At 45.7% G+C, this 25394-nt stretch overlaps 1 protein-coding gene across 1 annotated transcript in view; it reads left to right on the forward strand.

The window, feature by feature from the left end:
* The window catches only part of RFWD3 (ring finger and WD repeat domain 3), a 27376-nt gene extending 3221 nt beyond the window's left edge, over positions 1–24155 (forward strand). The window contains exons 3-14 of the mRNA XM_027895686.1: positions 5163–5377; positions 7068–7168; positions 7279–7476; positions 9689–9780; positions 11871–11985; positions 16173–16401; positions 17560–17710; positions 19810–19986; positions 20568–20782; positions 21013–21227; positions 21780–21896; positions 23451–24155. Coding sequence (XP_027751487.1) covers positions 5163–5377; positions 7068–7168; positions 7279–7476; positions 9689–9780; positions 11871–11985; positions 16173–16401; positions 17560–17710; positions 19810–19986; positions 20568–20782; positions 21013–21227; positions 21780–21896; positions 23451–23492 — 1867 coding nt within the window. The 3' untranslated portion in view covers positions 23493–24155. The remainder of the gene's footprint in view (positions 1–5162; positions 5378–7067; positions 7169–7278; positions 7477–9688; positions 9781–11870; positions 11986–16172; positions 16402–17559; positions 17711–19809; positions 19987–20567; positions 20783–21012; positions 21228–21779; positions 21897–23450) is intronic.
* The last annotated feature ends 1239 nt before the right edge of the window (positions 24156–25394 follow it).

The following is a 25394-nucleotide window of genomic DNA, read 5'->3' on the forward strand; positions in this document are numbered from 1 at the left end:
GCTATATACACAGGAAAAGGGGGTCCACCCCCCGCAGGGATAGGGAAAGGGAAAAAAGGGGACAAAAGGGAACAAAAGGGACACCAAACAGGTATACTAGATCGAACTATACTAATAACTAACAAAACAGATCTCACCACGTCCCTTAGAACAGCAGGATCGGCAGTCACAGCCAGCACTCTCCAAACCCCCACGTGGTAGGACAGCGGACTCTGCAGGCCTCAGCTTTAGATAAGCGAGACCAACGCAGGGACTCACTGTTCCCAGACCTCGCCGGAAGAGAAGAGAGCGAGGTCTCTAATCTCTGACTTATTTATACTCTGGTTTACGTAAAAATTGTGTGGAATACTGGGTACTTGGCTCCTTCCTTGGTTATAAACTGGTCACCAAGGAAGGCCTAGACTAAAACCATCACATTCTCCACTCCTTATTCTATACTATTTTTACGTAAAACTTATATTTTTGCGTTCATTTATATTCTGCGTATATATACACATATATATGTTTGTATATAGTTCTTGTTCATTTTTCAGAGTATTCATTTTCTTGTAGAAGAATCAGCGTTAGCATCAGGATTGGTTTGGTTTTCATTCTTGGCTTTTAGGTCACAATCACAGTTTTCGTTCTTAGGGTTTGTTCTTTGGTTTGGGCTGGTTTATTATTGGATACCGGCATTAATTGTTCAGGCTTTTCTTGTCTGGTGACTGGTTTCCTGCAAAACACAACTCAAAGCACATGATTAGTTTTTCCTCAAGGTTAAATTTTCTTGGGGCACGCAGTGGATCTTTCTATTTTTTTTCATTACTCACTAGGTATTTCCGGGCTTTTGAGCGAAAACAATTTCACGAATGGGTTTGTCTTGGCTTGAGGAAGGAGTAATCTAAACAGTCTTTCCTAACATATTTCTTAGATGGATTACTGGAACTTTGTCTCCATCTACAGTGTGGAGGGATTCTGCTTGGGCAGGACTAGCTCGATTGACAGAGCCTTTAGTGTTAACAAGCCAGGTGGCTTTGGCTAAGTGCTTGTTCTAGTTCTTGAAAGTACTCTCACCTAGTGCTTTCAGAGTTGTTTTTAACAGTCCATTACACCTTTCAACTTTCCCGGCAGCGGGTGCATGATATGGAATGTGATACACCTATTCAATACCATGCTCCCGTGCCCAAGTGGCCACCAGATTATTCTTAAAATGAGTTCTGTTGTCTGACTCAATTCGGTCTGGAGTGTCATGTCTCCACAGGACTTGCTTTTTAAGACTTAGGATGGTATTTCGGGCTGTTGCATGTGGTACCGAATACGTTTCTAATTATCCAGTAGTCGTTTTCACCATGGTAAGCACATAGTGTTTACCTTGGTGGGTTTGTGGCAATGTGATGTAATTAACCTGCTATGCTTCTCCATATTTATACTTGTTCCAGCGTCTACTATACTATAGGGGCTTCAACTTTTTGGCCTGTTTAATGGCAGCACAGGTTTTACAGTTATGAATAACCTGGGAAATAGTGTCCATGGTTATATCCACCCCTCGGTCTCGTGTTCATCTGTAGGTGGCATTTCGGCCCTGATGGCTTGAAGCATCATGGGCCTATCGAGTTAGGAACAATTCTCTCTTTTGCTGCCAGTCTAGGTTTACTTGTGACACCTCGACTTGTGCAGCACGGTCTGCTTGTTTGTTATGAGTATGTTCTTCATTAGTTTGATCCTTGGGCACATGGGCATCAACATGGCGGACTTTCACATTCAGTTTCTTTGCTCTGGCAGCGATGTCTTGCCATAAATCGGCAGCCCAGATGGGTTTTCCTCTACGTTTCTAATTCATTTTCTTCCACCTGTCTAGCTATCCTCAAAGGGCATTGGCTATTATTTACGAATCGGTGTATAGGTAGAGTTTTGGCCATTCTTTTCTTTTTGCAATGTTCAGGGCCAATTGGACAGTTTTGAGTTCTGCAAACTGACTCGATTCACCTTTACTTTCAGTGGCTTCTGCCACCCTTCGGGTGGGACTCCACACAGCTGCTTTTCACTTTTGGCTCCTTTCTACAATGCGGCAAGAACCGTTAGTGAAAAGGGCATAGCGTGTCTTTTCATCTGGCAGCTGATTATATGGTGGAGCTTCTTCAGCTTGACTCATTGGCTCTTCTTCTTCTTCATCTGCTAGACTGAAGTTCCTACCTTCAGGCTAATTGGTTATAATTTCCAAAATTTCAGGGCGATTCGAGTTTCCTATTCGGACACGTTGCGTGATCAAAGTCATCTACTTGTTCCACGTGGCATCGGTGGCATGATGCGTAGAGGGCACTTTATCTTTGAACATTCAGCTCAGCACTGGTAATTGGGGTGTCAGGAAGAGTTGTGTTTCGGTACTAATCACTTCTGAGGCTGCTCGTATGCTTTCATATGCCGCTAAGATTTCTTTTTCCATAGGGGTGTAATTGGCCTCAGAATCTCTGTAGTTTCGGTTCCAGAAACTAAGTGGTTGCCTTTGCGTTTCACTAGGCACTTTTTGTTAGAGGCTTCAGGAGGGACTTTTATCTCCAGCTGTAGAGTAAAGTACGTTTTTTACATCTGGTCCCGTCCTGACTGGCTCAAGAGTCACAGCATGTGCAATTTCTTGTTTGATTTGTCTGAAAGTCTGTTGTTGTTCAGGACTCCATTGGAAGTTGTTCTTTTTACGGGTCACAAAGTAAAGAGGGCTTACAATTTGGCTGTACTTGGGGATGTGTATTCTCTAGAAGCCTATGGCTTCCAGAAAAGTTTGGGTTTCTTTCTTGTTTGTCGGTGGAGTCATTGCTACGATCTTATTGATGACGTTTGTTGGAATTTGACGACGTCTATCTTGTTATTTCACTTCTAGGAACTGAATTTCTCTGGCAGGTCCTTTGACTTTATTTCTCTTGATGGCAAAACCAGTCTCAAGGAGAATCTGGATGATTTTTTGTTCTTTTTCAAAAACTTCTTTTGCTGTGTTTCTCCATACGATGATGTCATCGATGTATTGCAGGTGTTCTGGGGCCTTGCCTTTCTCTAGGGTGGTCTGGATCAGTTCATGGCAAATGGTTGGACTGTGCTTCCACCCCTGGGGCAGTCGATTTCAGGTGTACTGCACACCCTTCCAGGTGAAAGCAAACTGTGGCTTGCACTTTGCCGCCAAGGGAATGGAGAAAAACGCATTAGCAATATCAATAGTGGCGTACCACTTTGCTGTTTTGGACTTCAGCTCATACTGGAGTTCCAACATGTCTGGTACAGCAGCACTCAATGGTGGCGTGACTTCATTCAAGCTACGATAGTCCACTGTTAGTTTCCATTTTCCATCAGATTTACGTACAGGCCAGATAGGGCTGTTGAAGGGTGAGTGTGTTTTGCTGACTACCTCTTGGCTCTCTAATTTCCTGATCATCTTGTGAATGGGGATCACAGCATTTCGGTTTGTCTTATACTGTCGCCTGTGTACAGTTGCGGTGGCTATAGGCACTTGTTGATTTTTGACTCGGAGTAGTCTCACAACGGAAGGGTCTTCTGAGAGGCCAGATAGGGCAGACAATTGTTTGGACTTCTCTTCAATCACCGTGGCTACACTGAAAGTCCATCGGTACTCCTTCGGGTCTTTGAAGTATTCTCTTTTTAGGTAGTCCATACTAAGAATGCAAGGGGCTTCTGGCCCTGTCACAATGGAATGCTTTTGCTATTGGTCTCTTGTCAAGTTCATATCGGTCTCTACCACTGACAATTCTTGAGACTTTCTGGTCACTTTAGAAATAGAAACAGTCTCCACACTCTTATGCTCCGATGGCATTAAAGTACACTGGGCACCAGTATTTACCAAAGCCCGGTATTTTTGAGGATCCGATGTGCCAGGTTATCGAACTCACACAGTCCAGTAAACTCTATTATTTTCCTGGTCCTTATTCTTCTTCTGGCAGAAGGCAGGGCCCCTCTATTGGTCTTGATCAGAGTATTCATCGTCTGACTTTGACTTTGTCTTTTTAGAAGCTTTCTTGTTATTGTCAAAGCGGACCTCCATTTTTTTGTGTTTCAGGGATTGCAGGGCATCTGCATTAACTACATAGACAATCTTTTTGTTGTCTTCCTTTTGTTGTAATTTTTTTATTCTGTCTTCAAGTTTGGAAGTGGGTGCACCATTCTACTTCTTCATGTTTTCTCCTTTATTACGCAGATAGGACCACAGTTGGTTGCGTGATTTCCGTCTGGGGTATCTTCTCCTTCTGCGTGCTAGGAAAGGAGACTGTGAACGAGGCCGGGACCAAGATTGAGGTCGAAATTGTGGTCGAAACTACTTTATTGGTCTGCCTCTGTAGTTTCTATAATTTATGTAAACTATATCATTTTTGTTCCTATAGTCATTTTCATATCTAAAATATTCATAGGGCTTTTCTAGTGCTTCCTTAGGACGGGTAGGTCGGTGTTGGGCATCAGAGGACTTTTCTAAATTTTCGGCTATAGTCCTTATCCATGAACACATGGTGTTCACAGTTGGTTCATCCGTCTTTGGATTGTAAATTGATATCAAACAGTTGAGGTACGATGCAGGGGCACCTCTAATCACTTGCTTCTATATAGGCTCTGTACAGGCAATCTTTTTTGGTTCCAAACAGTCGTAATAGTCTGAATTGCAATATATGAGTTCCAGCATGGCTAATTCTCTTAAGTATTGGACGAAGTTCCAGTAGAAAAGAGGGAAAGTGGAAAGACTAGGCACAAAGTAGTCAGTGGAATGTGGCTCTGGTACAAGCCTTGTACCAATGGCTGCAGGAGCCAGGGCTGAGCTGGGGTTGGAGAGACTGATTGTGAGTTCCTTAGGCTTATTACTGAAAGATTCCTACTTTGCTTTTCTCCTCTCCCCCCCCCCCCCCCCCCACCAAAAGAAGGCAATATCATTGTAAGGAGAAACAGATTTTCTTCGAGCTGAGCAAAATGAATTGTTGCTGATCCTGCTGATTGTTCACAAAGTGGGCTATTGTACAAGATTTCCCCCCTACCAGAGAAGGTCTGACTTGATAACTGTGATATGTTCCTGTTGCAGTCCAGGCCTGGGAATTTTCCTGCAAACAATCACGGAGAAACACGACGAGTCTTTAGCTTACCTGAAATTACCTTACCTGAAGTAACTATGGCTTTTGTTTCTCCTTTTCTGGGCTCAGGGCAGCGTTGGACCATTTCTTCCAGCTCAGCAGGACCCAGGAGCGAACTGTGGGACCGGTTGTGTTCCTGGAGCCCGTGCACGTTGAGGGGGACAGCCAGGAGCAGAGCCCGGACGAAGCAGCAGAAGTGAGCGACTCTGCCAGCAGCTCGGAGGAGGAGGAGGACACAGTGGAGGCTCCAGCCCAGGAGACACCTCCAGCAGCGACCTCAGGAGGTTTGTGCTGTATTTGAGCTGTGTAGAGATTGATTTCAGACGCTCTTCTCGCTGTTTGAAAACTCAGAGGGGAAATCCTTTGGAGCGGCGCAGCAGACGGTGCTCGGAGATCGCTGTGCCCACAGCTGACAGGAGCAGGTTGATCCCACACAGCTTTCTGGCAAGCACTTCCCAGGAGCAGCAGCAGCAGCTCCCGTAGTGTTAGATACAATTTCTGTTGCTGCTGCTTATTCTGGACATCTCCAGGATTATTTATAACTTCACATTTAGAGATTATTGCTTGCCCTGTTCCCGCTGTTGTATATTATCAAGGAGCATTGTTGAAGACGTCAGGTCGCAGTTTGGAGATCAGCAGTGCTCTCAGAGAAGGGCCTGATTCAGTATTCTTTCGTTATTTGAGATTTTAGTCTGCTCTGGTTTATAGAGTTTTCTTTTAAATTCCTGTAACTTCTTGTGACACTTGGCTGAGGAGATGGAGGTGTGGATTGGTTTTTTTGTCTTTTTCTTTCCTCATCTTTTTCTGGCTCGCAATTCTTTATCCAAACTCATGTTCACAGCCTGCCACACACTTCAGTGACATTGTTTGTGATGAACATGCACAGTTTATGTAAGAGTGACAGTTTACTTGCTAGTCAAGGTTATTGATGCCCAGAGAATACAAGAGCAAGGTTATTTTTTTTACTTCAATCTCTAAGGAATGTCCTTATGATTCACTCTCTGCCCTCAGTTTTGGTTTTAATTGGTCAGCCCACCTTGTTACCTTTTTTTTTAAGGGTACATCTATGAGGTGTCTTCTGAACAAATCCATTCTGGGTTTGTCTTACATGTGACAGGAGCTCAAGCTGTTAAGTGCTGTACAATATTGTGTGAACATATGCTCTCTGTTGGGTTTTCTGGAATTCCCTTGTTGCTTATATAAGCCACTGGCTTCTCTTACAGCCCAGAACTGCAGAGGCTGGAAACTTTACTGACATTAGCCAGGGTTAGGTGATACCTCTCCTGGATTGAAAATATCTGCCCCGATTACTGAATGTGATTAATAGCTCTTGTTTGGTCAGGAGCCAGAGGGGAGGCAGTGATTTCTGCTCCCTTTGCAGTATGTTTGTGGTGGTGACCCACAGACAGTTTTGTGCCCCCATGCCTCAACAGACAGGCTGACAGAGCCCAGCACACAAAACACACAGCCCAGCAGAACTGGTGGTTCAGACAATTACCAGCTGCAAAACTGCTTAAGTCAGAGTGAAGGGGCAGTCAGCATTCAGGAAATGCTTTCTTGGCACATGAAATATGCATGCTTAGATCCCTTGGCAAAGCAACTTCTGCATATTGGTGTCTGTCTTTCTCAGGGCATAACGATGCAGGGATATAACCCTAAATCAGCCCAGCTATAGATCAGCTCTGTGTCGTGCTGGTCAGAAAATTCTGATAGCAATTGCTGTCCTTTAAAGACCTCTCCTTTTTCACTGAGATTCTCTTGCTTTTAGTAAAAGGAAATATAAAATTCTTTAGCGCTCCTGTTGCTGTATAGAAGGGCTTGCACGCAGACAGTGCCCAGGGCACTGATCTCGAACTTTGTATGGAACCTGTGCTGTTGTTGCACTGCTTAACCCATGCCCCAGGGATTTCACATCAGAGCAGGAGAGCTCCTTTTCTCCCATTAGGTATGTTTGTTAAGCAGTGCTCTCTTTAGCTTCCAGTCAGGCCCAAGCAGAGCCACTTCAAGCTTTGTCTGGAGCTTCTGCAGAACATGGAAGGCGTGAAGATGAAGAGGCTGAAGTCCAGCAAAAGCAGGTGAGGTGAACTGAATGCTTTTGGAGACAGATGACATATGATAAATGCTGCACTTTCTAAACCAGTTGTGTTGTTTTTTTTTTTTCTTTTTTTTTAATTTTGAACCCCAGAGAACTCCTCTGAAGGGAGCAGAGCCCTCAGCTGCTGCAGCAGCGCAGGATGAGGAGGAAGGAGACACCTGTGCCATCTGCTTTGAGCAGTGGACCAACGCTGGGGAGCACCGGCTGTCAGCACTGCGCTGTGGGCACCTCTTTGGCTACACCTGCATTGACAGGTGGCTCAGGGGACAGGCAGGGAAGTGCCCTCAGGTAAAATGGGCATTTACGTGCACTGAAAAGCACCCGCTGTCAGGTACCTTCTGCTGCAGGAGTGCTCACCCTAACTGTTACGACTGATTGCTGTGTGGAGCTGCTGTCAGAAATAACAAACCCCACCATTATTTTGATGTTACTAGGACAGGAACAACTAGCACTGCTTGAAAGGATGAGTTATGACTTGGGTTTTCTCCCTGAAGTAGAGCATTTGTGAGTAGGAGACGCAGAAGTTTGAGACTGCCAGTGCTAAACCTGTAAACGGTTTCATAACACCCCACTGTAGTCCTGGAGAGGACAACCTGGAGTGGAAGTAGCAGATTCCTAGAAGCAATTAACTCACCCTAAAAAATATGTTATTGGACAAGAAATCTGTCTGAGAACTGGTTTAGAACTATAGAATGGTTGGGGTTGGAAGGGACTTTCAAGTCTAGTTTTCAGTTGCTTAATCTTCTGTTTTGAACTGATCTGCTTTTGCAGCCTTTAGGAGGACCAGGTTGTTTAGGAAACTTGCAGAAAGCGAAGTGAGAACTGAGCTGCATCCTTTAATGTCCACTTGCAAGTGGCAAATCAGGTTTTGAAGGTGCTCTTTTCAGCTTGCTTTCCATGGTTAATACTGATCTCTCTCCATGAGGTCTGCACTCCTCTGTGTCTGTGACGTGCTTCCATTCCTCACTCCTCCAGAAAGGAATGTTGACAAAAAATAGGTCAATGAGTACCTTGTAAAGAGGATTCAGTTCTGCCTTTTGCCCAGTCGGTGGCTGGAAGCCCGGGGTTTCTTTGGCTTTGTCATTTTGAGAGCTTCTCTATTCTTGTTTGACTTTGTGCAGGGTTCCCTCCTCTCAACAAGACACTTCCTGCTGACGTGGGCTGTGATTAAACCCAAAGAATCACCGTTGCCATAGTGACGGCCCAAAGCTGATTTTTCTTATCCCTGTCAGTTCTGTGTAAGCTTTTCTTTCCCTACTCCAGGCCCAGAGAGTATTCTCGGAGACCTGCCTGACATCTCTAGTCTTGGGAAATTTGTGACTGCTTGCTTCTTGACCCCTAACAACTCACAAGGGGTGCTTGCTCCCCCTTTCTCTTCCAGTGATATAATTACTAAAAAGTTCCTGGGAGAACTTACTCTGGAGGGAACCTTGCAGCAAAATCACCTTCCCCTCATTTGTCCTTTGTGACTGGGCCTTCTCTGGTTGAATAGCCCAGAGTTGCTGTGCATGGTGCTCTGTATACTAAGTGGCTTGAGTGCAAGTTACTGTGAAATTGCAGCATTCCTGATCCTGCCAGTGACAGCTGCTGGCTGCCAGGAAAACTGCCTTAGCCCCTTCCTGCTCTGCAAGGCAGCTCCTTACAAAGGGAGGGGGGTTGTCTGCTCTGAAACCATTGCCTGTGATATCTTCGTGCTGCTAAATAATAGAGGAGTCTGCGTTTGAAGCACACATAGTAATTTAATGTTCAGCACAGGTTACTGATCTAAGTATTCACCGCCCCTTTCCTGATCAACAAAGTGATCTATTTGTGAAACTGGAAGCTTGGAAGAAATTATGGCATCTGCAGTTCCTGACTTGAGAGGGGAGTATTATCCCTTCTTTTTTAGGTGAATCTAAAGTATTTAAATCATTGCAGCTAGATGCACAAAATAATTGAAATATCTGACTCCCCATGTGTCACTGAAATCAGTGGGATGTCAGTGTTTCATACTCACACTGGAATGCTTTTATGTATTTGTGCCTGTAGGGTTTGATTAGTACAGAAATAACAGAGTTGGGAGTGCACTCAGGGGTTCCTAAACCCTTGTCTGTTGGACAAACAGCCCGTCTTGGTGTTTTGGTTTAGATCTCTTTTTCTTCCCCCTCTTGTTTGATTTTGTTTTATTTCATCCTAGGAGCTTACCTGACGATGCTGCATTGCTGGTGTGGTAGCAGAATAGATTTAATGGGAAGCAAGGAGATGGATTATTGAAGGTGCAGCAGGATATGTGACCTACACTAGTGTTGTATCCCCGACTAGAGCTCTGGAGTCTGTATGGGAGAGGGTCCTGCAAACACCCTGTGTAAATGCTTGTGGCTTCGTTGTCCAGTAGACACCCCCCAGCCTTCAAAGCTATAAGGATTTTTTTCAAAGATGTTTTTTTCTAGGGACTCGTAGGGGTGCACAGTTTGGACGGTGGAGTTGTTGCAGGTGAACTGAGCTTGTGTTTGTGTTGCAGTGCAACAAGAAGGCCAAGCGCTCGGACATCGTGGTGCTGTACGCCCGCACGCTGAAGGCGCTGGACACCGCCGAGCAGGAGCGCATGAGGAGGTACAGGGGCTCCAGGGGCGCTGAAAGCTGCACCCTGAAGGCTTCTGCTGCATGCTTGAATTTCCTCTGTTGGTCTAAAGCAATTTGTGCGTGCCCCTGGGGTTTATCAGGAGTGCGGCTGGCTTGGAAAAAAGCAAGGCCTTGCTGTGTTGCGCCTGTCCTAATTTTCTTTTGCAGCAGAACTCTCAGATTTGCATTTTGTGGCCCTGAAACAGCAAAAGCAATCTTGGGCTGTATCCTGAAATGTTGTCATGGGGAGAACATGCAGAGCTGATGCCAAAAAGCTGTATATTGCTAATTCATCATTAGGTGGGAAGAGCAAGGATAGTTAAGGAGTGCAAAGGGGTGAAAGGCTGACCTTTCCTGCCATCTTTTCTGCATGCATTAAACAGAGTAGTCGCTCGTATGAATCAGTTCCCATCTTGCTTTGTCAGACTCTTCATGTAGCTTTACTTAAAAAAGGTCAGCAGGCATTACTATGACTCTACTTCCCCTTCCAACCTAAATGTAGACTTTTGAAAAAAGAAAAAGCAGGTATGAAAAAGGGGATGAATTTCTTTTCAGTAAGATGCTATTCTGAAATTAAAGGCTGCAGATATCAGAGTTCTCCTGAATCTTGTGGTGAATAGAATTTAAATGGAGTTTCTTCACATATCTGTAACTATACCACTGTTGTTTCAAGGCAGTCTTTCAACAGAAACCTCACTATCCTGGTAATTATTGATCAGAAATGATTGAGGAGTAATGGTCATGAAGGGGAAAATCTCCCTTCTGTCCAGATTGACACTGCCTGGTGGTGTTTCAGCTGTACCTTTAGAAGGGTCACGCTGCTTTTACTGGATTGACACTGCAAAATAAACAACATGGAAGATATTTTTCAAACCACAGAAGGCATTTGGGTGTTTGCATTTTACCTCTGAAGGAGAGCCAGTTGTCTGACTGCTGCTTGTGTCTCAGAGTCACTGCAGCCCTTCCCCACTCGCCCTGCCCCTCCTCTGCCTCCTGTTTTTGTTGGGAGGCAGTGACTGCCTGTGGGCCCTGGAGCTGCTGGCAGTGGCTGCTTTGTGGCACAGAGCCACGAGTGGAGCAGGGATGTGTGTGTGCATACATCAGTATTGTTTGCATGTAGCCTTGAATGAGGTATAAGATCATGGGGTTTGTTCTTCACATTCAGTAAAAACCACCAGCCCTTTGGCTCTGGGTACTTGTGTAAAGAATGTGTTTGTGATGCTTTTAAATGCAGCGTTTCAGCTGTTTCTTCTGCAGGAAAAAAAAAATGGCATGAGAAAGCTATATGGAAATGACAGAATTCTGTGCTTTGTGAACATGCAAGGCTAGGTCAGGGCATTTGGAAAATACTTGGGCAAGCTACAGCTCCCTGCAGATGAACTACTGAAATAACTGGAATATTGCAGCTTTTAGAGTGCAGAATGCAGTGGTCAACATTATAGACTAAATGTAGGGCTGTTTTAAAGGAGTACTTTAACTATCCCTTCATATAAGCCTGCATGGAAAAGGAGTTCAAGTGAGTTATCAAAACTGCTGCTGCTAAATGGTGTGGATGCACTTTTTGGCTCAAGGTGAGGCAGTAAGTGTGGCTTATTAATAAATGGGCATTCACAGAGAATTTCTCTGTATCACTGGTTCTGTTACAGATGTGTTTTCCTGAAGCACACGATTAGTTACTGGTAGCAGAGACAAGCTTGCAGATCTTGCTGTGTTATGACTTGCTGCTATCACTGACACAGGATATTACACAGACACTGATGGTACAGGATTTGCTGAAGTGTTTCTTAGGGGAAACAAACCTGATTCCTCTTTCGCTCTCCTCTACTAAATTAATGCTTTTGAGGATGGTGAGGAGAAAGCTGTTGTTCCTGTGGAACAGTGCTTGAGTGAGTCATTCAGAACCATTGCATAACTGCACGTCTCGAGGTGAGAGCGCACTGGATGAGTGGTTTTCTGTCACTTGTGGATTTGCCTGAACAGGACTTGTGTCGGGATGCAGGCAGAGGACAGGTGTTGACAGCCTAGAGGAGCATCCTGGATAACACCCACTCCTAAGGATTGCTTTTGTCTTCCTCCTGCAGCTCTTTGGAGAAGGAGAAGCTGCTGCGGAGACAGGCGGAGCTGGAATCTGCGCAGAGCCGTCTCCAGCTCCAGGTTTTGACGGATGAATGCAGCAAACTCCGCAGGCAAGTTCAGGTGAGTCTCAGGATACTCACACACAAAGGACTCCCTTTCTCTTCACCCTGTTTTTGCACGTTCCCTTAGAGGAGAAAACACAGGCTGGCAGTTTTAATGAGCAGAAAGATTTAGTAAACTCAGTGAATGGTGCCGGGCTGGTGGATATCTCAGGCTGGCACATTCAGGGATGTGCTGCATAACACTGACTTACTTTGTGTGCATTTAAGACTCAGTTGAAGCTGCAGCCTAGCAGTAGAGTCGTTTGGCTGCTGATGTTGCAGATTCCTCTTCAGGCTTTGTGATGCCTGGAAGGGCCTGGTAATGGAGAACCAGACTTATCCTCCTCATCTCTCTTGTAGTTGCATCAAAAGAAGCTTTGAAAAATCTCTACAGTGAACCCATAATAGGACCTATTATCAGTAATTATTGTCAAGAGCCTTTTAGAAGCAGTTTGTCAGGAGGTATGCATTTGCAAAATCAAGAGAAAACAAAGAAGAAAACACCTAATATTTTTTTTTTTTTTTTTTTTTTTTGGAAGATCAGTCAGCATTCCAGTTAAGCACCTCTGTCCCCTTAGAGTACAGATTACTGACAATAAATGACCAGTTGCTGAACTACTTCCTTTCTGGCCTATGCAATACTTACTGGGTATTTTGTAACCCATCCCAGCTGCTTTTGCAGGGCTCCTGTAAATTGTGGACTCTACTGGTGCTTCCAAGTGGGAATTAGCTGGTGTGTTCCACCAGTGCTAAGTTTTTCATGAGCCTGTTTTATTGCCAGTTCACTACCTTTTGTTATATGAGTAGATGATATCTATTCTCTCACTGTCTGGTAACCCATTAATATTATGCTTTTCTTTACTCCTGGATTTTTTTATAGCCTTGGCTATTCCTATCTGTACATTAAACACCATCCTCTTTGCTGATGTTTTCCTGTCTGATGTAGGATAAGGCTTTATAAATGGCCCAAATTGCTGCATGGAGCTGTATGCTCATCAGCACTAACAAGAAAATTGGTCCACTTCAAGCTTTGGCTTAAGAAAAATGCGAATAAGATAAAAGTGCAGGTCCATAATGTTCTCCTGCAATTCACTTGGTGTTAAATGATAGAGTATCCAGTCTAACTGAATTGAAGTCTCATGTTATAAAGATTAAGTGCCCTGTGTTCCATAAGCTCTGTTTCAGTATTTAGACTGCATTCATCATTGTCTTGTAGTGGTTAATGCAAATGCTGGAAGCAATTTTAAGGTGCTTGTTTATACTACGAATAAACTGAAAGTAAAACAATTTGCTGGGGAGCAAAAAGAAAAATCAGCAGGAAGTCTGGAATAAGTCTTTAAGTTGTTGATGATATTTTAAGCAAATGCCTAATGAATTCCTTGCTTTATGAGAAGTAATCTAGTAAAGAAACTACTTTGATAGAAGCATTTGGGTTAGGAGGGACCCCTGGAGGTTTCGGTCCCAACCCCAGTGGGGTGATTCCAGTGTAGGGTTGGGTTGCTCAGGGTGTGGACTCCCCCCAAAAGCCATTGTGAACCCCTTTTTCTTGCTCTTGAGCTGTGCCCCAGCAGCAGTCATGGCTTTCTTTTTAGGTTTGTGTGTGTTTTTCCCTGCTCTTGTCCATTAACCACCTTGTCCACTCTACTTTGTTATGGAAGGATGTGTCATGATTGACACTAGGAAATGGATGGGGTTTAAGTCTTGAAAATATGAAAATATATGAGGAAAGGAAGTTGAAGTTGAGGGGAGGTAGCTAACTAAAGATCTGGAAGAAAGCCCTCAGCAGTGTAAACCTGGAGTGTGGGCTGTGCTGAGCTATGTTCTGCATCCTGGATGGCAGGTTCAGGCTTGCCTTTTGGAGACAGTGCTACCAACACCTTACTTTTACCCAAAGTTTTTCCTTTGGCAGCAGGAAGAACTTGGGAATGGGATGTGAGGTGCTGCAGTGCTCCCCCTGAACCTGCCAGCGTTTCCAGTAAAAGTTAGCTAACGACAAGCAAACCATCTCTGGCTTCTGGCATTGATACCACTGATCAGCTGGGATAGGAGAGTCATTTTTGCCAGTGGGAAGCAGTAGCTGTGTTTGGATATGGAGCAGGAAAGGGGCAACTAGCAGGGAAACGACAGGAGACTGCAGGCTGCTGTGGAGAAGAAAGCAAATGTAATTGTGAGCCTTGCAGGGATTAGTTTGTACTGCTCAATGTAATGGAAAAGCGTTTTTAAAATAGGATTTCCAGAGTGTCCAAAAAAAAAAAAAATTGGATGGCGAAATATCAATAAGAAGTTGTGTATCTAATACCTCTAGAAAAGAAATTAGGCTAATGGTCTTCTTGCATAAAGATTGTTCATCTTTATGATCTTTGTGTTCACCTCCAGTTGATGTCTGGGGTAGTAAAGGCTGATATTCCATTGCTGTTGCTTGTAGTTAAGGCAGATGAAATGTAGAGACAGTCAGAGCGTGTGCAGGGAGTGGAGTCTGCCCTCAAGGCCCTTGGTTAACACCAGGATCAGGAAAACTCTGCAAAGCATCTCAAGGAAGGCGTAGATTTGTGTTACCAACAGAGCCTTCTTTCGAGCACAATTAGTGGAATTTGTCTGGAGTGCAACACTTTTAATCACCTTGGTGTTGTGCTTCCAGTAAGACTTCCTGATTCTGCTGGCTTTGTGCATTGTGTTTAAATGTAAACATTGCACTAATAGTCCCTGTGATTTTAATTGCCTGGTTTCCTTTTTAATAACTTGTGGGAAAGTTGAATGTTGAGTGCAGGTGACAAGGAGAGTTTTGCAAGGTCCCCAGAGCAACAAATAATTTTAATCTCTTCTGATCCTCGGTGGTGGTCGCCTCCATCCCCCTTTTAGAAATAATGAGGTTATGAAATTTTTGATTAAAAGTAACTTTCTTCTAAGTTACCTGTGTTTTCACTGCTTACTCTAAGCCTGAACAACCCCCACAGCCCTTCTTCCTCACCCAGCTTGTTTTGTCTTGCTCACTCTAACGGGATCGTCTCGAGTCTCCAGCTTCGATTTTTATTTTGTTTTTTAATTTTTATATTCCCTTGAGGAATTTGCAATGTGCTTGATGCAAAGCAGGTCATCAGACGTCTGAGAGGTGTCAGAATTGCTCTCCTCTTGAGCAGTTTCCAAAAGTTAGAGGTCTTAATGTGGAGCTTCATCTTTGATCTTGCCTCTTTGAGAACTGCTGCCTTTGCTTCGATGTGAGTTAAGCGGTGGTGGCTGGTTCAGCGCTGAGGCTGACTTGCAATTACTGATATATTCATATTATCACTCTTGTGGCCCTTAATTGTTTAAAGATTCCATAGTGTTTGAAGCCTAATCTGCGTTGCTCAGACAACAGAAAGCAAGTAGCGATTTTCTGTGTATATACCTCTGTCTTTAGTGTCCCTGGGGTTCTGAACCATCTGCTTTTGACCTTGGGTTAAAGATGGTCAAAATGCTTTTTGGGAGGGTGCACTTTTAGGTGACTCACAATATGCCAGTGCCACTACCTGAATCCCCACCTCACCCCTGATGATCTCTGTAGAAAAAGGAATTCAAGGAATACCTTGCTGCCTGTGGAAGCTCTGCTTGGCCTTGCCTTTGCTGAGCATCCTGGAGCTCATCAGTTGAGGTGGAGGAGGAAGGGGGGAGGAGGTGGTGGAAAACAGGACTGGAGCTCTTGAGAGTTGTGTCATTCCTGGAATTTGCTGCCCAGGGTTTACAAGAACAGGGTCGTCGTCATTAAATAGACTGACTTGTTTCCTGCAACGCCCTTTATGTTGAAACTTGGGCTTTTATTTTTTTATGGGGTATTCTGGAAATTCTGGAAAATGGTTTTAATTGACTTTCTCTTGTGGTTTAGCAGCACATAACACTTGGCAGTTCCTTCTCTTCTCGACGGCATTGATCTGGTAATTGGTACTGGCTTTTATGTGTTGCCCAAGAGCCCTCTCTTCCACGGGGTGTAATACATGCAATAACAGACTTGGAGTACATTCTGCCACAACCTGCACAGCATTTGAATGCTTCTCTTGCTCACTGTCACAGGCCATGGACTTAGAAATGCAGCACTTCAGGAGCAGCACGGAAATGGGACCATTTTGTCCCCCTTTGTCTGAGAACAAGTGCACGGGAGCAGCTGGAGAGGGAAGCACAGCAGTTCCAGCACTGGGCAGGCATTAAAGCTCTTGGGGATTTTTCTCTTTGCAGGAGCTGAAGGCTCTGGTGGCCCAGCACAATGGGAGCACTTCACAGCAAGCCTGCAGCTCCCGGCCCTGCCTCCCAGGCAGCCTCCCCTCCAGCCAGAGCCAGCGCAAGTACCTCTTGGAGAAGGCAGTGTTGGTGTCTCAGGCTGGGAACTGCCGGGTGATGGCCTACTGCGACTCCCTGAGCTGCCTCGTGGTGTCACAGCCTTCTCCACAGTCCACTTTCATTCCTGGTAATAAAGCAAGTTAAGATTTGGAGCTTCATAAGTGAAAGTTAAATGTCTTTTCTTGTTGCTCCCTGCTCCCCACTTTCTCTGCTCGACCTCTGCACATGTTTTGTAAAGTATACTTTACAAAAGTATACTCATAAGACTCCCCCTAATTCATCTGGCCCTGCATTGGTAGCTTCTGCCTAGCAAAGAAGCTCATTTCCCCTGGCATTCCCATGGCAGAATCCTAGCAGAGGGTCTCTGGCTCTCCTGCTGAAGTGCCATATCCACAAGGCAAAACATGTTATCTGGTGCTCTTTGCAAAGGTGGGTCTTCTGAAAGAAGCAGAGAAGCTTCCAGTGGTTAAATGAGAAACGCTGCTCCCCAAACTGTAGGTGGATTGGTCCATATGCAGCTGATTTCTCAATACTCTTAAACCTCCCCCCCAAAAAAACCCTAAAAGCAAATCCCTTTTAATATGAATGCTAGGAGCACTGTTTTCTACAGAGGAAATAGGAAGCTGAGAAGTCATGGGCAGCCCTAGTTTTGTCTCACTGTTACGTCCAGAGGGCAGTGACCTGATGTCTGGACCAGTGCCAGTTGCTTTTTCAGGCAGGAGGAGTCTGAGAGTGTTTATTTGCAAAATGCATTCGGAATGACAAAACTCACTTTATTTGGTTAATGGGTTTGAGGTTAATGTGCCTTATCTAGGCAGAACAGAGTGGTTTTCTGCATTCAACTGGTCTTATTTTTCTGGCCTTTGAGGCCAAGGAATGAATGAATGAACGAATGGAGGCTTTGTGGTGGCTCCTGTAGCCCGCAGGTTGAGTTCACCTGTAACCATTCTTTGCTGTGACACTTGTTCTCTTAAATAGCCACGCAATCCTGCTCTGTGTGGCTTTATCTGGGCAAGAGTGTCTTTGAAGAAGCTGGCTAAAGAGCAGCAGGCCTTGTAACAGGAATTGTAACAGTGATACTGAATTTGCTGGTGGTGACTGGGATCCTTAAGGACTTAGCCTTGTTACCATTTGACTTAAAGAACGGTCTGTGGCAGTTCTTATCCAGGACAGCAAATAACTTTCCCGTGTTCATCCCAGCACAGGCTTCAGTTCTGGCACAGAACAGCGAGTCCTGTGTGTGTGCTGCTTCACAACAACCCTCGTTGTCCCTCTGCTGTGACAGGTTGTGGTGTGAAGATGATGAGCTTGGCCAACATGAAGAGCACTCAGTACGTCCCCATCCACAGCAAGCAGATCCGGGGCCTGGCTTTCGGCACTCGAGCAGATGGTTTGCTGCTCTCTGCTGCTCTGGACGGCACTCTCAGACTCACCAGGTGAGAGCCCTGGCCCCGTGGGCTTTGGCTTTTTGGGTTTTGTTCTGTCTTGCTAGAAATGTCTTGCACCACCTGCTAGTCTGCTTTCTGAAGGATGCTGCAAGGAGGAGATCAGGTCTGTGTCTTCTTCCTCTTCCCTAACAGAGGGAAGGACTTATTGATGCTTTTGCATCTTTTAGGTGGAGGTGTTATGGAGCTGCCTCTCTGTGATAGTTTTCCTGGGGAGAACTCGGTGGGAAACAAGTAATTCAGCAGGGATTGGCCAAGTTGTGGAGAGAATAAATGTAGCATCATGTATAGACATGAAATTTACTGTCCACATGGCTTTCTGTTACTGCAGGGAAATGCTTAGTGTGGGAACTTGGATAAGCATAAAGCAGAAACAGGGGGTGTTCAGCTTGTGCTCTTTTCTCCTTTGCACAGCCTGACGTTGGCTTCTCAGACTTTTAAACTTGTTGCAGAGCATGGAGTTCATCTGGGGTATGAAATGCATAAACAATGTGTGCTAAAGGCTCTCTAGAGCTGGCAGAGACTTAAACCAGCAGGTTGGAGACCAATTATGCAGGGAGTGAGACAAAAATGTGTCCGGTCCTGTTAGAATTTACAGCCTGTGAGTGTGTTTTCTTGCTACTCTGCTGCTCTTCAGTCTTAATCTTACACTTATTTAACATCTTTGTGCACTCTGTCAGTACCAGGTTGGGCAGGACAGGTGTCTGTTGTTTGACTGGTTAGCCCCAATTCTTTCTCACTAGTGAAGCAATGAAGAGAACTTAATCCCGCAGCAAAAATGTACGGAATGTTGCTTTCCTGTGACTGGTTAAAAGCAAACAGAGCTGTCTCTGATGCTGAAGTCAATGTGTCACATTTCTGACTGATGATCTTGATACTCTTTCGATGGTTAAACTGGAGAGTGGCTCCTCCTTGCAGTGTCGACTCCCATATCTGCCTCTCCCTGCCTGGTTGGCTGCGTTGGAGCTTGTGATCCTCCTGCTTTTGTGCTTGATCCCAGGATCCCTTGGAGTTAGGTGCTTGCTTCAGCAGCATCTTCATGCTTTTTTCAGTCTCTGTCTGAAAGAATACTCTTCCTTTGGTCACCTTTCTTCTCTAGTTCCTGATTTCAGAGTCATCCTACAAAAAAGAATTATCCAAGATGTCTTTATATCTCCTGCTCTGGCTTGCAATTGTTTAAAATAGCCCTGTGGGTTTGGTTTGGTTTTTTTGGTCCTGTTGTTTTGACTCAGTCACTGCTCTGATATCAACTCTCTCTTTCCCCAGGTAGGTTTTGTTCCTTGTAGTTGTTGCCCTTGGACTTACCTGGGGCAGTTACTGTTTCTCTGGAGTCCTGAGTGTAATCTCCTCCCCTGGGGAGAAGCCCCCGTGTTGTAAAGGATATCCAGAGTTCCTTTGATATGTGCTGTCTTCTGTCTCATGCTGTGGAAAACCCATGTTGACAAAGCTGCCCTTTGCAAATCCCTGATCTGACAGCAGCTTCATCTGCTGTTCTGGGTTGTGCCTCTCTGTGTACTCCTCTCTTTTTATAAACTCGATGTGTGGAAGGAAGAATTAACACTGTAAATGTGCTCTCAGCTGTCCTTACCCCACTCCCTGTCTCACTCTTGCTTAAATTGGTTCTTTTGAGGCATAAGCACTGTTCCTCTTGTGTAAAAAGAGGGGAAGTAATTAATGAGAGATGTAATCTGAAGAGATGAGCCCTGTGATCTCAGGAATATGTGGTGTTACGGGATTACACCAGAGCCACTTCTCCTAATTGTTTACAGAAAAGTAACTTCGCTTTCTCTTGCCAGTAAGGCAGCTGAGACCCTGCTGTGAGATTTCCTCTCCCAGTCTCCAAAGATCAATCTGGAAAAAGAAGCATTGGCCTGGAAGAATTATAAATCACTTGACAATATCCAAGGGATTATTCTGTTTAGATTTTCCAGATTCATGTCTGGAGTAAAGGAGTTAATTGAGAAGTCGGTCTAAAGAGAGATGCTTCTGTCTAAAGACTTTAAAAAGCTGGGTTTGCTTACCTTAATTATGCTTTTTTCTCATCAGTAGATGCTTGTGCAACCAGCCAACACTTTGCTTTTCTTCTGCAGCTTGGCAACCAACACTGTGGTGCAGACATACAACGCTGGCCGTCCTGTCTGGAGCTGCTGCTGGTGTCTCGATGATACAAACTATGTCTACGCTGGACTGGTCAATGGCTCTATCATGATTTACGATCTGAGGGACACGAACTCCCACGTCCAAGAGCTGGTCCCTCAGAAGTCCAGGTATAGCATAAGGATTTGTCATTCCTCTCAGCTAACGTGCATTAAGTTAAACACAGCTTCACACAGCAATTGCAGTGGTTTCAGTTGGTTTATGTGAATGTCTTGCTCAAAAATTCACATTTAGCACATGTATCGTGTGTATATACAACTTACACAGGTGCCAAGCACTTGTGCTCTTCTTAAGGCACACAGGGGTCAGAAATGGACCCACTGGTGCAGCGTGAGCAGGAGGAATGAATTTGTTTTGGAGCTGGGTTTAGTATTTAACTTGGAAAGGACAAATCACACAAAGGTGTGAGATTCTGCTACTTCTGTCCCTTGTACTCCAGGAATCAAACACTGATTTGCTCTCATCTGATGTGTGCTGTCTAATGCTCTGTAAAACATAAGGCTGGGTAGTTAAGTTGAATTTCATTCATACTTGACACACCATTGGGGTTCTTGCTTGAAGGACCATCTCGTAGCCTTCCCAAGCCCTTTTCTTTGCTGTGCAGCTGGAGAGGCTGGAGCTCTGCAGCAGGGAGCAGGATGCCAGCAGAGCTGCAGCTGGCACCGCTGACCCTTGCCATCCCCCCTTGCAGGTGCCCCATGGTGTCGCTGTCCTACCTGCCCCGCATGGCCTCGGCGTCGCTGCCTCAGGGCGGGATACTGGCTGGGACCTTGGAAGGAGCCTGCTTTTGGGAACAGAGAGCTGGCAACTCCTACCGGCCTCATCACCTGCCCCTGGAGCCCGGGGGCTGCATCGACATCCAGACAGAGATCCACACACGGCACTGCCTGGCCACGTACAGGCCTGGTACGTAATGGAATGTCTGCAGCGCCGCTCACTGCACTGGGCACTCAGCACCGGCCCTGGGGCACAGCACAAATGCAGCATCTGCCCCCACCAGAGCAATGAGCACACAGATAAGAACAGGGGGAGGGCAAAAGGAGGCAGCTGCAGGGTGGTGCTGCTTGTGTTCCTGCAGCTGAAACCTACCTGTGAGTACGTTTTCCAAAGGTTACCTTTGTATTTCTACCACACAGGTAAAAATAACCCATGCGTGCGTTGTGTGATGATGGAGCTGACTTGCAGCCCACTGACAGAGGCCTCTGAAAATGTGGTGTGTTCTAACCCGGTTCAGACCTTCAGTGCCGGGCCCACCTGCAAGTTGCTGACCAAAAATGCCATTTTCCAGAGCCCAGAGGAGGACAGGAGCGTCTTTGTGTGTGCGGGTGATGAGGCGTCCAATTCTGCCCTGGTATCTCTTGCTCCTTTCACTGTGCTGGGGGGTTTTATTGCAATTCATAGGAGAGAAGCATCATCAGTCACAGCATCAGCAGGATTTGGGTGGGAATTGTCTTGTCACAGACATCACCCTGTGCTGGTTGGTCTGTTGTACTCTGTAGCAGGTGTAACTTCCTGATAGCCAAGGTCTGTGATCCTCATCCATGGAAAAGTGTGCAGGCAGAGGAGTGTCCCCCAGAGGAGTGGGGTTGGGCACGCTGGCACAGCTGGGCACTCTGGTGTAACAGGCTTGGTGGGGTAGCTGATGTGGTAAGTGCTGTGAGGGAAGGATGCAGGCTCTTCAGGAATGACATGGAACAGGAGGAGAGCTCATGAGGGGGCTCAGAGAGAGTGGTCACGGTGGCATCATGCTGTGAATTTGTTAAAAACCATTCAGGTAGGGTGTGGAAGTAGAGAAAGGGTCCTGTAAGTAATTTGAGGAAAGTCTTTTCTGGAGAGAGGAAGGTCTCTTCTGGATGGGAGGGGAGAATCCTGCAGTCCTTGACCTTGTCTGTCCCTCCCACAGCTCTGGGATGCTGGAAGTGGTTCCTTGCTGCAGAGGCTGCCGGCTGACCTGCCTGTGCTGGACATCTGCCCCTTGGAAGTGAACCAAACCCACCTCCTGGCTACTCTTACAGAGAAGGTGGTGAATATCTACAGGTGGCAGTGAACTGTCCCTACACCTGCCACATTCCGTCCAAACATGCTGCTGATCAACCCTACACAACTGCTGCTCGTGCTGCTTGCAGGAGACAGGATCCATGACGGCATCTTTCTGGCAGTAGGCAGGAACTAGGATGTGCTGGTGCCTGGAGCAATTCCTTTCTTTCTCTGTCTTCCTCTTCTTTCTTCTTCGGTCAATTTTCTTTAGTTAAACTCCACAAGCTGCCCCAGCACAGCAATAATTCCTGGAGTGTCTCCAACATGTGTTGCTGCACTTTTTCTCCACTGTGAATACAGCACAGGGACTCGCAAATCTCTGCTACAAATGAATAATAGAAGAGGAACTTGAAGACCTGAGACTCCCACTGCACTTTCTGGTGGAGTCCTGCTGTGATTAGTGGGTGATGAAAAGGTGGCAATGTTGTCATCTGGCAGGCGTTGCTGATACAGTGTGACAGCTGCTTTGGGGAATACACTCCCCACCTTCTGGTTGAAGGTCTAGGGTCAGTTGGAACTTATTCCCTAAGACCAACCTTTTATTGAGGCAAGGGAGAGGAGAGGCTTGGAAAATCTACAGAGAACCTTCTTCTTTTGTGTTTGTTTTTTTTTCCCACGAGCATATAATTTGCACTGTAATTCCTTAATTCTCTGCCTTCTCCTTTCCTTCCTCTTGTTCCTGCTTCACCTGCAAGCAAACTTGGGGCAGTTTGGTTGTGGAAAATGAAAATAGTACTGGAGGAGTTCAGGTAAAGAGGAGGGAGATGATTCTTACTCTGTTGGCTGCAGCAGTTTTCAGTGTCTCCCTTAAAGACAGGAATGCACTGAAACAGCCAGTACCTTGGAAAAGAACGCTGGCTGCTCTTGTTGTCTGGGGGAGGGGAGTTGTGTTTTTTCTGTTTTGAGGAACTGTTAGAAGCTCAGGGATTTCATCAGCTTGCTTTTCACTGACTTTTGCCTTCCCAAGTCATCATTTCCAGCTCGCAGCTGGTGACAGAGAGCTTCCAGTGATGTTGGTGTGAGTGTTGTGCAGCCAGTGCTTTGTGTAAATGCGAGCCCATGGCGTGGGGGATGTGTGCTGGCCAGGTGGGTTCTTAGCACCTTGCTGTAAATACTCTGAGGGCTGGAAGAACCTTTATCTCCAGGTCAGACCATGAAGGAGGACTTGAGTTCCATTTTCTGTGTAACAAAAGCAAACTTGCAAGGATGTTGGAAGCTGCAGGACAAATTCCCTGTGTTAGAAGCTTATCCCTCAGCACACCTCTGCCTCTGGACATGCCACCACTTCAACTGCCAGGGTAATTTTATTTTTGAAAGTCTGGGGCTGCATAGTGTGATCCTGTTTGTCTCAAATGAGACTGAGAAGATCTCCACTTAACTTTATATTTTTCTGTATAGTGTTTTGTTCCTATATTTTTATATAAGAATAAAATGTTTATCATTATCAACTATAAGTGGTGCTGCTGTACTTTAAAAACAGGTCTCAGTGACATTCACTGCACGTCTCGTGAACATAACCAAGCCTTCCCTTATGCAGGTGAGGTTTCTCCTGCTTGGTGTCACCTCCAAGTCACACTGAGCTTCAGACTGAGATAACGGATGTGTTTATTGAATGAGGAATCCTCGCTGAACCATCCTGCTCTGGCCAGGTGAGGGGAAGGGAAAGGGCCAGGCCATACACCTGGGATATCCTTTAAACTGAAAATTAACTCACTGACATGAGGATTTTTGGCATTTTAACAGGAAAATGAGGGCTGGTAGAATGACACTGTGAGGTCTCTGGTAACGCTAGCTAAACCAGAAGGAGCAGGATGCTCTCTGCTCTCTGTTCTCAGCTATTTTGAGGCATCATTTATGTTCAGTCAACTCCAACCCTGTCTTACCACAAGAAATCTTGAAGATTTGGAACACACAGAGGAAAAAACGTTTTTATTTGAATCCTTTGACTTTTGACTTTGTAGGTAACACTTGTTTTCACTTTTATATAACTCAACAGGAATAAGAGATACAAACTTAAACGCTATTAAAACAATAATGGAAGATGACTCTTTCATGTTCTCAGTTTTCAAATCCAAAATTTCAGAAAATGTTCAAAGATATGCGAGGAAACCTTGTAATGCTGTTCTGTTTCCAGGTTTGCAGCAGGCTGCAGGAAAGCACACCTAACTGGTGTGCAGAAAGCCATCAGCATGGAGCGCTGATAAAAGGTCAAACGTGTTAATTAAATATTTGCTCATCTCTGTCTGGAGTCAAAGGGGCAGATTCTGGGATGGAAGGAAGGAACAAATCAGTGTCTCTTCACTGTGCAGGGCAGCTGTCACGAGAGGCTGAGCTGTTTGCTGGTGTTTCAGGCGTGGAGCCACTCTGTGGCTATTTCTGCCTCTGTCTCTGGGAAGATTTTGTTATCGTGAGCAGGGCGGCCCCCTGGCAGTTCCTGCAGAGTGGTGGGAGGTGAGAGGTAAAGCCGGGCAGTGCTGTGGCTGCTGCAGCCACGGCTTGCTCTGAGCTGTGCTCTTAACGTTCTTCTCTCCAGGCTGTTGCAGGGCAGCACCTTTTTAACTGTAATTCCTGTCGAAGGAGGCCTGGGGGACAGCACAGTGCTGGACAGAGCTGGCTGTGGAGCTGCTTGGAGGGAAACAATCCAGCCCCTGCTGCTCCCTGTGGAGGTGTGGTGCCAGAGGGGCTGCTGCTGGGGAAGGGAAGCTGGACTCAGAGCTGTGCTCTCAGAGAAGGGCTGTCCTCTGTGTCTCCCTCTAACAGGGCTGTGGAAATCCATGGGGTGGCCAAGAGGGGACGAGCAACCCCGGCCTCTCACGGGGGCTTTGCTGCCGTAGCACCATCGCACTTCAGCTCTTGGTTGGCACCGACTCAGGTGATGTTTTGACAAACACAATCAAAAACGTTGCAGATGACAAAAGGCAGTGCTAAAGCACGAGCCAAGAAGTGAGCACAGCTCGGTGTGTGTGCACGTGGGGCAGGACCAGCCAGCGCTTTGCTCGGCTCTGGCTGCACCTGCTGCTTCCTGGAGGGCGGAAAAGCGTCTGTTTAATGTGTCCCGAACCAAATTGGATTAAAACCAAGCAATGCAGCAAGTGAAACAAGCAGCTTAAGCTGAACCTCGTTACACTGAGGTAGCCAGAGCATCCCAGTGGGATTTCATTTAGTTCTCCTTTTCAGTTTGTGAGGAGATGTGACAAGATTTTCTGCTTATGTAGATTTGCAGTAAAATTCCTTAACAGACCCAGCTTTCTGCTGGTTTGTGAAGGAGAGAGAATATGGGGAAAAAATAGTTCAGGGGGGAGGAAGAAGAAAGAAAGAAAGGAAGGAGCAAGCAAAAACTTGTTTTCTGTTGGGTTTGATTAGCATTGAATGCCAGAACTAGTAAATGGGAAAGAACAAATTTCACTGCCAAGAGACATAGGGAGAGGTGGCACAGTTTCCCTTGCTGGGGTGGCACTTTTGACTTTCCATTAGCAAGTCT

This window comes from Empidonax traillii, unplaced genomic scaffold (assembly GCF_003031625.1).
Source record: "Empidonax traillii isolate 1590-97213 ecotype Southwest subspecies unplaced genomic scaffold, ASM303162v1 scaffold465:size698125, whole genome shotgun sequence".
Classification (NCBI taxonomy): domain Eukaryota; kingdom Metazoa; phylum Chordata; class Aves; order Passeriformes; family Tyrannidae; genus Empidonax; species Empidonax traillii.